Consider the following 12,782-nt stretch of genomic DNA (forward strand, 5'->3'; position numbering starts at 1 on the left):
CTTTTTCTCAGGGCTCCATGGGGAAATTGTGCCAAAAAGATTAAGCTTAAAACACTATCGGGGACATGTATTGACATTTAATGGCTAGATTTTAAAAGTTTTGCATGCTAAGTTAAACCCATGAGATGCCCAGAATACAGCTAACAGAAACTGAGAGCTCTGTCTCCTGTTCTGCATCCCTTCCACGGGAAGGACACAGACGAGAGACCCCACTATGCAGAAAACAGTGTATCTCCCTAAACAGAAATAACAGCACGAATACTTGCCTTTGTAAACCTGGAGCACCCTTCTTTGGGATACAGCAACTATGTCACAATATAATACAATAACCTACAGGTTGTGTATGTATATATACATACATACATAAATACCTACATATTATATATATTTATATACGCACACATCCACAAACACAACCATTTAGGCACCTGCTTTTCATGCTCCAAAACAGCTGACTTACCTGGAAAACCTAAGCCAAAATGCTTGTTTTAACCCTAAACAGGCTATCTATTCATAACTGGAGCCATTCCACCATACACACACACGCATGCTTTCACAACCCTTTGATTTTTAAATTCCTTTGTTAGGTCCTGCCTTTATTTAGATTATAAAACCTTTGTGGTACTAACTGCTTTTCTTCCCCCTAAGCGCCCAGTCCACTTCTGGCATCTACAAAATAAATCATGGAGATGGAGACACTGGTTCAATGTTTCCGAAGCCCTGAGCACAACCTCTTCCAGTGCAGTGCTCGAGAAAGGAAAAGGAAAAAGTATCACTTGCCGAAATATCCCTTCATATGGCTCACTGGAGACGCCTGCCTCAATCTGATAACAAGGCTTCCTGTACCCCATACAAAGCTGGCAGAGATGCCTTAATATTGACAAGCACAAACTGCATGCTTGAGTTTGTTAATTGTTTATGGACTGAATAGCCAGCATTTCTTAAGGAAACAGAGCAGAGATCTCAGGCCTTACAGTAAAGCTTTGTATGCCCTCTTTTTAATGGCCACTCTTTACCTTTTATGAAAACTGCCTTTGTTTGGATTTGCCATTCTCCCAATAGCTTTAGCATTCAAAGTTTTTTTAGTTTGGGAAAATCAGGTAAGGAAATGATCAGAAATACGCAACTAATAAATTATTTTTTCCTGAGTCAAACTGAACAAAATAGAAGCAAAAAGTAAACCAAGCTTAGTTTATCAAACAGTGAAAGGAACAGAAGTCAAGATTCATTTAAAAACTGATCCTTAGGCAGGCGAACAGACAGAGCTATATCAAAGATAACAGAGCCATGCTGATTTCTATCATCTTAAGAGCTACCTCACAGTTGTTTTTTGGGGGGGTTTGTTTGTTTTTTTTAAACATGCAGCTCCTCTTTCAAGATAAATATTAAGAACAAATAGGAAAGTCCCCATATCACCAGAAACAATAAAGCATCAGCACAAACCTGTGTTTCCTTGGATGTCCTCTCCCTTGGTTAATGCCAGGTAAGAGAGCAGAGCACAGTTATTGTCCTGACCAGGTGCAGGTGGCTGCTGCAGGGAGGTGCCCGTGAAGACCACTCCCCAGTTTACATGGCTGATATCGGAGCGTGACCTGTTGTGTCCTGGCTTGAACGTAGAGGCTTCCTCATTCTGCACCAGGATGTCATTCACTGAGCGAGGCCTGTCTCTCCTCCGCTGGCAGATATTGAAGATGTTAAAAGCTGCGGTCTCCCCTTCCCCTGCCCAAGCAAGGTTGTCAGCAGCTGTTCCCCTCTGCACCACGCGCTGGTCTTTGGCAGGGAATGCTGTCTGAGCTTTGGTTTCCAAGAGGCCATTTTTGCAGTGATCCCAGATGAGGTTACTTTTGGCTAAGGAGGCGACGTTCCTCAGATTCCTGCTCTCTGTGATCTGATCAAATACTTCGTGCCCAACCAGTTCGGGGACCTCCTGTACACCGTACACCTCAGAGGGCTGCACAATCTTTTCAAGCTTAGTATCAAAACTATTGAAAAAGTCTTCAGTCACTTCCAAGGCAGGGCTGATGTCATCAACTTCAAGAGCCTCCATATCCTGTGCTACCAGGGGGCCCGAGATGTTGCAATGCTTTAAAAAGATACCACATGAACATCCAGGGAAGGAGCTGCTTCACGTCTGTCCTTGGCTCACCATTAACTTAGAGATGGTGGGGCAAATACATTCATCAACCACAATCCTTAGTGGCAGAAAGGAACCAAATCAACCCGCCTTCAGATGGGAGACTTAACATTCACTGATCAAGCGGGCTACAGTCCCTCTATAAAATAAGCTCATAGTGACGGAGAGTACCTGTAAAGCAAAGCAAAACATCATGTCAGTAAGGGCCTTTTCCCAGACAAGTGTGTTTCATCGCATCACTCCTTTCACAGTCACAGTCCCCTTGATTTTACCTTCTCCTTTATTTGGCACCAACATTATTGTGATGAAGAACCCCTTTGGGGTTTCTGTTGTTCACTGTCTGTGAACTCTGTGTATTATCACTTCTGGAACTGGAACCTGCAGAGAGCAGGATGGGGCACCAGATAAAGGGGAACCAAAGGGATCCCATTTATTAACCAAGCTTTAGAAAGCTGCACTGAGAGGCGGTACTGACCAACATCACAAATACAGCCACCTAGGGAATGCTGAGTACAGGTTCCCATGGGGCTGGAAGAAAAAGTTGAGAAATGAAGGGTTATTAGAATAGGCCAACCAGCCTCAAATAGTTTGCCTTTTTCTCCCAGATGGCTTGCACTCCCAATTTTAGGAGATCACCATGAGTTTTACAGCAGCTGCTTTGCCTACTTGTCTGCATAAACAGAACAATGATATTTGCCTAATAAATCAATGCTATTAGGCTGCTGGAGAGTACTGCACATAGAGTTTCTTTCTAGAATATAACCGGGAACCAAAGTGAAACCACGTGGCAACCTAAGCCCCAGAAAGACAAAGCAACCTACCAGCAAAACAAAATACACCATATCCTGCACCATCACAAATCTGCAGATCTTTATTTCCAAGCAACCGACTCACTGGACAAAACATAAGAATAGAAAAGGGCTTTAGGGCTAGAACTATTGAAAAGCTGTATTGACGCACCTGAGCTCACGCCTGTGAGGAGGAAGGAAGGGGAGTTTCTATCACCTCTAGTGCAATCATGGGGTGTCTCATTGCCGATTTCTGTTCCACCAAGCCTACTGCCTTCTGACCTCCCCCTCTTGAAGTTCCCTCCACAGTGCTGCCATGCTCGAGGGAAGTGCACAGTAGGTATGTTTAAATTGGGGAGATCAGTCAAATGCGTGCAAGTTCTTGGGACCTGGAGACTGGGCATTTGTGCTAGCGGGAGGAAAGCTCTCATGGCTGCTAGGAGAAATCACAGTACCTAGAGCCTCTACATGCAGAGCAGACCAAACTCAGAGATCTACCTCCCAGTTTTGACCACATCAGCTAAAGTCCTAGAGCAGCAAAGCTGCATTAGCTCAGAGCTCTGCCTAGATTAATACACTCTTAACAGAACTAATTAGCCTGGGCAGGGCTGATAATTAGCAGCTCATTAGCTTTTGAATGCTGCTGAGCTACCAGGACCCATGAAGATTTACACCTACCAGGAAAAAACACCTATTAAAAAGCATCAAACACAGATAATACTTCTATTTAAGGTTCTTTTTTTAATCCAGAACAGTCTATTCGTCTAACTTCTACCAGTAGAATCGTTTAAATAGGCACCCTTTCCTATAGTAAGACAGGAAGCCCAGCAGCCCCCCAAGAACGGGGCACAGAATCCTGTAGCACAAACCAACTCCCTCCACAATCACCCGCTGGCTTCCTCCCATCCCTGCTTCAGTTGCAGCCAGCCATCACACAGTTGGGTTCAAAAGCAGCAGCTCACCCTCCCTCCTAACAGATCAGCAGTTCAGACCATGATATCTGCAGACACGCTCCAAGTAAATGAGTTTCAAAAGCAATAGACAATCGCACCATGGAGTTCACTCTTGAAGCTCATTCCTGCCAGCAACCCCACAACGGAGTTTGCTCCTTGGCACCTTACAGCTTGGGAGCTCCAGGAACAGGCTGAGGGACATGATGTGGTGCGACCTGTCCACTTATTCTACATCCTCCTATGGCATGTCTTTAAAGCAAGAATGATATTTTGAAGTTGCAAAACCAGCCCTAACGTAATCATACCCCAACTGTGAAAGCTACAGGCTGGCCCATGCAGAGATGCCATTTCACAGGGGTGAATCCAGAAAGGCTTGCACAGGCCACTAAAGCATTTCACTGCTATCAGATCTAATGTTGCTCTCTCCTTTGTTTTAAATCATTAGGAAAGGTGAAAAGCAAGGGGAAAAAACTGGCACTTACGTTTAACAGGTTCATTATTAAATGCTGGAGGCTTCATGTGGCTGCACGTTTCTCTGGATCCTCTCAGAATGGAGCCAGTGTCATGCAGCCAAGCGTGGTGACGCTGAACTACAAACTGACCTCATATCCAGCAAGATGCTGAATCACAAGGTCATGAGAAGATTACAGGCCCCTGCATCACACGGTTCACAAATTGCAGCACTCATACCTTCCAAACTAGTCTGTTTGCCCTGCTCAATAAAGATGTGAAAGGCGACCTCAATGGTGGCAGGCTCATCCCTTCCCTACACCACCAAGAACCTCCTTAGATCAAAGAAAGAGTTGTACCAGCAATTCCCACTAGTGCTGGGATTCTGCAATCACATATCCTCCATAAACACAATCTGGTATTTTCTGACAGTGGCACTCAACAAAATTTTAGTTCAGACTTCTGCATGGATTTGGTGCCAAATGAAAGCAAAATTTGATATGGCAGTAAACAGCTCCATCAGAATTTCCTCCAGGAGGGAAAGCAGTGGAAATCACTTCCTTCACATGAAGGGGATAAAAAGGCAAACAATAGGATAGGCTGAACTCTTTTTAAATGACTGTAAAATGTATTGCCTTATGTACTGTTCCTTGGAAACACCTGAAATTTTCCAAAGACATTCAGACCAAAGCAGTGAAAAGCACAGGAAGTGAGAAGCATCACTGCGAACCATTAAAGACTGCCAAAGTTACAGCCAACTGTAAGCAGGGATTTGTTATGGGAAACAGAAACTTAACAGCTCATACAGGCCCCTGGGAACTAGTCTTACTGAAAAAAAAAAAAAAAAAGAAAAGGTGAAGGAACACAGTGCATTATACTTAGCAAAAACTGCTGGACACAGGGATTACAGCAGCTGAAAAACATGCTTTTCTGTATGTCTGTCTAGCACAGATACAGCTTTCATCCGTGAAGATGCAGCAGTCAGATGTTTAACGTGCATTCACAACATGAGTAAAGTCTTTACTGTCATGAGTTTACAGTGGCCACATTACTCATATGGCTGAGGTAAACAGGAAGGATTGCTGGTCATGCCATGTGAGACACAGAAGTCCACTTCAGTCAAGACTACTTCCCTTAGACAAGCCATAAGGACTTAACCTAGGTGACAGCACAGTCTGGCAGCAGAGAAAAATCATGGCCGGTAAATGCCAAGGACCACACGCTGGAAGAGATTATTTAACTTCCTGATCTGCTTTTCTGGATCCCCACAGGCCAGGGAAAATACCCAGGCATCGCATGGCAAAAATTAAAAAGCATGGAAGAGGCAAGAGTGGAAAGCAATCTTCCAGGGGGTACAGGCCACTGCAACAGGCACTCGCTGTGTACCCCCAGCTTACACATTATGTTCAGGACTGTTCATTCTAGCTCAGGCAGGAGAGAAAGCTGGAGCCAGCATGCGTTTAGGAACCAGTAACTGAAGAAATCCATTCAGCTTTCCAAAGGAAACAGGGTTTGTGCCACCATCCTGCCTAGCTGCCAGTTATTTTCCTTCTCTCCCTTTCTTTTGAACTGCACAGGTAACTTCTACTAGGTGTGACAGAGCAGTAGTGTCCTTAAAGATGCAGTTCTTGAACTGTTGTTCAACACTGGACAGGAAACAGGCCCAAACTCACCCTCCTGCTAAGGGAGCGCAGGCAAAACTCCATCCCTTATCCTTTCGAGAAAGCCAGTGTCACCACTTGGGTCTCTCCAAATTAGCCACAGCACAAGTGGTTAGTGTCACATGGATCTGAAAACACCAGGAAGCAGAAGGGGAAAGCAGGAAAGAGGAGTAGGAGCCATCATACAACTCAATAAGCAGTCTTGTTGATTTTGGTGCTCACAGGACCTCTTCTTCACTGAACAGGTAGCAGAGACGTATAAAACAAGTGATACACAATGGATAAATAGGAACTTCCCCTTTCCTTTTGTATTTGGAGAGAGAATTATAAAGGAACAATGGATGTTCACAAGCAATGTGTTCAGGAGGAAATGCATAAATGAGAGGAGCTCTAAGCCAGCAAAAGATAGCAAAAAGCAGGTAATAATGCTAAAAGTCCCCCAAGTCTCAATGATTGCTAATGACTCTTAGGCTCAAATTCCTGGCAAAGACTTGGGTGTTTCTGAGAATTTTATCTCAGGATTACAAGCGGATTTTTACAAGTTACCTGTATGCAAACAGAGAGCAAGGGTGCCTCAGTCACTGGAGAGCTTGCCCTACCCCCTTCTCAGCACCTTGGAACCTGCTGTGGGAACCAGCTCTGCTTATCTCACACTGCATTGCAACTGTGGGCTGAAACTCCAATGCCAACACGGAAAATAGAAAGAGACGTTCTTTCAACTGGGTAACAATTTGGTAGCAGATTCTAATTCAAGCGGCCTCAGGTTCCTTTATTTCTGGTATGTTGCAGGCCTGGACCACTACAGTCCAGTCTATGAGCTGTGACAAGCCTGGTCTGAATAACAGCTCATCTGAAGAAAAGATGGATGTACAGCCTCTTTTAATACAATCCACCGGGGCTGAAGCAACTTTTCTGCCTCTAAGTCTGAGCAACCTCAGCCTGTGACCTGATTGTTTTCAGTGGCACCTTAAGCAATCACAGCCTACGTGTTTTGCTGCTACAAGGATTTCTGACTAGCTGACTAGTCTGACTTTATGACTAGTCCCATCAGCCAAGTATCGTCCAGAATCTAAATGGGACGCACTTAGGTCAATGACAGTCCCTGAAAATTAGGCATTGCTGTGCAGAATCCCTGAAAAAAGCTATAAAGACTTACATGCTACCTCTTAGTTAAGAAGTTGAGCTGTATTTGTCAGGTGGGCACACTCGAATGGGTACACAAGAGAACGAGGATGCACAGATGGCTGACTGTCACACACAAAGTCTTTACCATTGCCTATGCACTTCTATACATCACTGGCACAGAATGCTTGCAGAAAAAGTTGAAGAACTGACAGTGGCAGCACAATACAAGGTATTGTGGAGTGCTTTCCAGCACACCCCTGCTGTAACTAGACAGCAGATGATGCTTTATTTATTTACAGTATAGCAAGGCCCACTCAGTAAACATTCACCAACTTGTTCTGACCAGAATTTCTTTCAAAGCATGATGGCATCTAGGTCCCTCTCCCAGACAGAAGCCCTCTCTCCTTTAGCTGTACAGGAAGCATAGCATTATAGCTGCTGTGCTTGAAGCCTCGGCGTACAACAACCCCAGTCAGACCCACTGTACTATGTGCTACCCCTATGTAACCAAAGAGCAGTCCTGGTTCAAAACACTTACACTCCTAGCAGTTGCGAATCCCATGCACACAGTGGCCAGTTCTCCGAGCAGCAATTGAAAGCTGCACTCCTGTTTGCCTCTCATACACAATTTGGAGAGGCAACTGATAACTAGGAATTTCATAAGGGATGATTGCAGGGAATGACTGTTAGCTGGGACACTGTCCCTGTGCAAACTGTCACATTTTCTTATATCCTGGCTGTATTTTGGGCCCTCGGCACAAGGTAAGCCTTCTCCCTGAGTGATTCCAAAACCCCAGGTGACCTACTGCTGTGGATGCCAAGTGAGCAACACAGCACAGAAGCTTGTTAAAGTCATCATTTATGTGGAGTTAAAGTCTGGATGAAATTTACAGTGCCTCACAAAAAAGATAAAACTACAAGAAACTTTTCATATGGAACAGGGGATCACAGTTTCAAAGAGGTTGCCATATGATAGTCAATGGTTGGTTCAATGTGGCCTGGATAATTGTCTTTAGATCCCATTTTTAAAGCCCCTCTTCAAAAGCCTCTTTCCCCAACACATAACTGAGAAATTAGTTGCTTAAAATTTTCAGTCAATCCCAATTTTGAAGTGTTTCACATAAACACCTTCTGACTGATATTCCTGCAAAAAAACACTGACAATAACCAGGAAAAACTCACAAAAACTGGAGAAAGAGGCTTTCTGGTCAGGAATGCTTGGCTGTAGGGCAAGGCACCAGAGTGCATAACTGTGAAGGTAAGGCTAACCGTTTCCAGGTTGCAAACCCACCTGTCTGCTATAGTTTCATTGCCCTTAAGGATGAAATCGACTGCCAACATTTATCAGTGAAGAAGAGCTCCCACATCCTGCCTGCTAGACCCAGGGACAGGCAAAGAGCAAGAACAGCTGGAATTAACTTGGTGCCTAATCTCAGTCAAGCTAAAAGACAGAAGTGATCTCTTCCACGCTACAGAAAATGTAACAAAACAAAAAACAACTGAGAAAAGATGAAATGAAGAAAGTGGTGAAACCAGGGAGGAAGCAGAAGGCCACCATCTGTGAGGGGAAGCAGACCCTTAGCAAGGAGACGTGAGTCTTGCCCTGTGAAAGCACAGATATCCCCCAGCTGCTGATCTGACCCAGTGCCTTTAAGAAGGAAGCTCCCCAGGCAGCCTCCCTGCATGGGGAACTAACACATCACGGCTACAGAACAGCTCATCCAGGGATGAGCACACAGTAATGAATAATAAACAGTGCTTATAGTATACATTATCTTTAATTTTAATTGCACTTTGGAAACAGTAATTAAAACATAAGAAAATCCAAGCTGAAAAGCACACAGCAGCCTGCTGCACCATAACAAATTGGGTCCAGAGGCTGAGGAGGACTCAGCAGTGGAGGAAGACGGACCACAGTAAGCTCTTCTTTTCCGGAGACTGACTGCTGTACAGCTGTCCCGAGATCTTTATCACTGACTCCTTTGCCTTCCAGCCATCTGACACACATCCCTCCTAGCTGGGGAGCACCACCAAGTAATGAGGGACTGTATCACTTCCCGTGGATGAGTAACCACTTGAAATCTCAGTAGCTGGACTAGGACTCCAGAAAGGGTGAAGGACCCTTGTCAAGGGAAGGAACGGAACAGAAACCAAAGCAGGCTGACCGGAGGGGAGTTAGGGGATGGTGACCCACAGCCCAGGCTGCAGCCCAGCCAAATCTCATGAGCATGTGAGCAACTTCACAGCTTACATCAGACTAAAATCCAGACTACCCTCCTGTGCATGCTGCCTGTTGGCTGGCTGAGCTCACAGGGAAGGACGTCAGGCATAGGGGAAGAGAGGCTCTCCCGAGTCCTGGCACTGCCCCTGTAGATTGTCTGGATGCAAACACTTCAAAACTCACACTACAGGCACAAAATCCATGTGGACAAACAGAATGAAGCAGTGCTGTCATTTGGCCTGAGGCACGGATGTGTGGTCTTTAACACACCCATAGTCCCAAATAACAACCCAAGGGAGGGTGGATGATTTCTATGCTTGGGTTCATTTGCTTTGCATGTACAGGTTTGTCTAATTTTACATGCTGCTGTTGGCTACTAGAACTCCTGCCTGTTCTGCCAGGCAGACACCACAAAACAGCCTGAGCTCCTGAGCTCAGCACGAAGAGAGACAGTCAGAGAACAGGGTATCCAAGAAGGACAATACAAACCTCCTCCAGTACAAGGGGAAGCATGATTGAACTGGACATTCAAGAAACAACAAAGAACATGACTCAGTCTAATATTTCTAACTGTATCTGCCATGATGTACCAGAACTTTGTATATGCCAGGTGAGATAAAACTTTTTTTTTGTTTTAAATAAACATTTCCGGTTGATGCAAACTGAAATTTTACAAGCACCTCCCCACTTCACAGTTTCTAGAATTATGCTGAACGGAAAAGATGTCCCTTAAAATCTTGACTTTTGGGTTTTTTTAAGAGATCAGAAATTATGACATTTTCAGTTTGTATCTGTGAGCTCTGAACAGAAATAAGAGGCACATTTCATTCTTGGGGATATTGCTCCAGGACTCATTTACAGAGACTGCTGGAAATCAGGCTGCTGAGCTTTCAGCTGTTGTGTGCACCAATCTCCTGCTGCACCCAGAGGAGGCTGCATTTGAGCAAGGAAGGACATACAGAAGGGGGGTTGCCAGATGAAGACATTTATCTCCTTATAAGTAGGACTCAGGGACAGTAAGATGCTTTGGGACCTTTCTAGATGAAGCACTAGCTAGTATAAATAGTGATATAATAACTGAATCCTTTACCATCTATGCCGGACTACACAACTAATTTTTACTTTGCTCTGCAGGGTAGTTGCTTTGAGGCACGCCAATTAGGAAGCAATGATCAAGCTCCAGCACAGACCAGTATAACCCCACAGCTGGGAATAACATCTGCCATCGCCACAGAGGCCAGAAAGAGAATAAGAAACACAGCATGTCCCACAAGAACATGGGAGACATTTCTTCTCTGAAATCACGCCACCGCTGTAAGAAAATATACTTGACATCCAAATCTGTACAGCATACAGATTTCTGAGCAGCCCTGATCCGCAACTGTAGCCAACTCCTCTCTCTAACGGTGGTACCCAGGGAGTTCAGCTGGGACAGTACAAGCCTTTGTACAGTGAGACCTGGATTTCCCATAATTATTAGTGGTTGAACACAGACACTGATGGAAATACAGTGTTTAACAACAAACTCATTTCAAACCAGACTCTAAGCCCTCCTCTCTTGCCTTTCAAACAGCCAGGACGACAGTGGCTTGGCACATTAATTATCGGGGAAGAGGGGCAGGAGAAGGAAAGGAAGCAATGATCCAAATAACGCTGAAGTTCGGCGAACCACCACAGCAACCCACACCCTCAGGTCCTGGCAGTCCTGCCACAACAGCTAACCCCGCAGGCTGGTCGGAACCACATGTAACACTACAGACTTGTGTGACTACTCAGCACAAGCGCTTGCCATTTTCTAAACGGAACTACAACTTTACTACTGAGGATCTTAGCAGAAGCCCAACAGAAACCTCAAAACATCTGATGAACCTGAAATATTAACGCATAACGTGACTTCAGTCTGATAAGGTTCTACAGGAATCATCTATCTAGTCACTGTAGACTGATGAGATTGCTCATTCGACTATATAGTGCCCTGTTTCACATTTTAGATTTCTGTTGGTTTTTTTTTTAATCCCAAATTTAATTCACTAATTTTGGATAAAAAAAAGCCTTGGAAGTGGCAAGATTAAAACTACTGTTGCTTAAAGTGTATGGGCACTGGTCCTACTAAGATTCCAATGCTTTTTTATTCTTATCTACTGCAACTTTTTGTGGCCACTTAGTGGGATTATGCAGTGCCTAAAATGAGATTTGTCTGCAAATTTTTGCAGGATCAGGGCCATAAGTGCATATTTGCAGAACGGAAAACAGTTCAGGAGCAAGTCATGATTCCTTACACAAGCCTAATCTCGACCTTTTTCCCTTCTCTTACGTTGCCATGCCAGTGATCCTGGCATTTACGCTGATAACCCCAGCTAGCACACATTCCCACAGAACAGATACTCTCCTGTTGGGCCTGTTTGATCCCAGAAGGTATAACTCCACCGGCTGTGTTTGGGTGCTTGCTCCGTCAAAGAAGCAATTTTACTGCAATGTAAGACGACCATGGCATTATGTCGTGCCCGGGGCTGTTAAAACAGAGGGCGATGCCGGCACACTGTGCCTACACACGCTGGAATTTCACCCTACCCAGGGGGAGCAGCCCGAATTCCTGCTGAGACCGTGAGCGGCGATGGGTGGGGAAAACTAAAGGACAGGGCTTTTCCAGGCACACGGGAACGTGCCTTTCCAGATGGGCACATGACTCCAGACGTGTCTGCGCTATAAAGCACACACAGCCGCGCCCGGCCCCTCGCACACAGCCCCAGTACGCGCCCGCGGGGCGGGCGGCACGGCCGAGGCTGCGGGAAACCCGCCCCGCCTGAGGGACCCTCGCAGCCCCCGCACCGACCAAAGGGAGTATTTACCTGCCGCCCGGAGCCCGCGCTCTGCCTCTGCTCCGAGGAGGGGCTCCCCAGGGCCCGGCCCGGCCCGGCGCGGAGCGGAGCCGCCGGCGCGCAGGCACGGCCCGGCCCGGCCCCTCCTCGCCGCTGCCGGGCGGCGGGGCCGCGTCCTGCCGCAAAGCCCTCCCGGCCGCCGCGGGAAACGGCTCCGCGGCACCAAGGTTCCTGCCGCCGCCGCCCGCCCGCTCGGCCGGCAGCCCCGGGGCTCGGGGAGGCGCGGGCAGAGGCGCCCGGGCGGCGCGGCGGCCGCCGGTGAGAGTAACGGCGGGAGAGCGGCTCGGCCCTCACCGCGTCCCAGGAACCCGCCAGCTTCTCATTTTCCCCTTAAGGAAAAAAAAATAGCAACAGGAAAACCTTCAGGTTTTTCCATGAAAGTTGCACCACCTTTCCATGCGTAAAGCTGCTGAGGTTCTCAGGGAGCTGCTGCTTGACTTCAGGAGAGAAGGGAAACACAAAATGCTAAACGGGTTTTCAACAACCCCAGGTGCCAGCACGCTTCCCGAGGCGCGAAGGCTGCAGGGAGCAGCACCCTGCCTGAATTCATACCGCCACGGGGCAGCAAAAA

The 12,782-nt window shown here is 46.3% G+C and overlaps 1 protein-coding gene across 1 annotated transcript in view; it reads right to left on the reverse strand.

Annotated features, from left to right (window-relative positions):
* The window catches only part of PLEKHM3 (pleckstrin homology domain containing M3), a 91,849-nt gene extending 79,549 nt beyond the window's left edge, over positions 1–12,300 (reverse strand). The window contains exons 1-2 of the mRNA XM_054209312.1: positions 12,182–12,300; positions 1,444–2,305 (exon numbers count right to left, since the gene is read on the reverse strand). Of these exons, the coding sequence (XP_054065287.1) occupies positions 1,444–2,047 (604 nt within the window). The 5' untranslated portion in view covers positions 2,048–2,305; positions 12,182–12,300. The remainder of the gene's footprint in view (positions 1–1,443; positions 2,306–12,181) is intronic.
* Positions 12,301–12,782: the final 482 nt, after the last annotated feature.

This window comes from Rissa tridactyla, chromosome 7, assembly GCF_028500815.1.
Source record: "Rissa tridactyla isolate bRisTri1 chromosome 7, bRisTri1.patW.cur.20221130, whole genome shotgun sequence".
NCBI classification, from domain to species: Eukaryota; Metazoa; Chordata; class Aves; order Charadriiformes; family Laridae; genus Rissa; species Rissa tridactyla.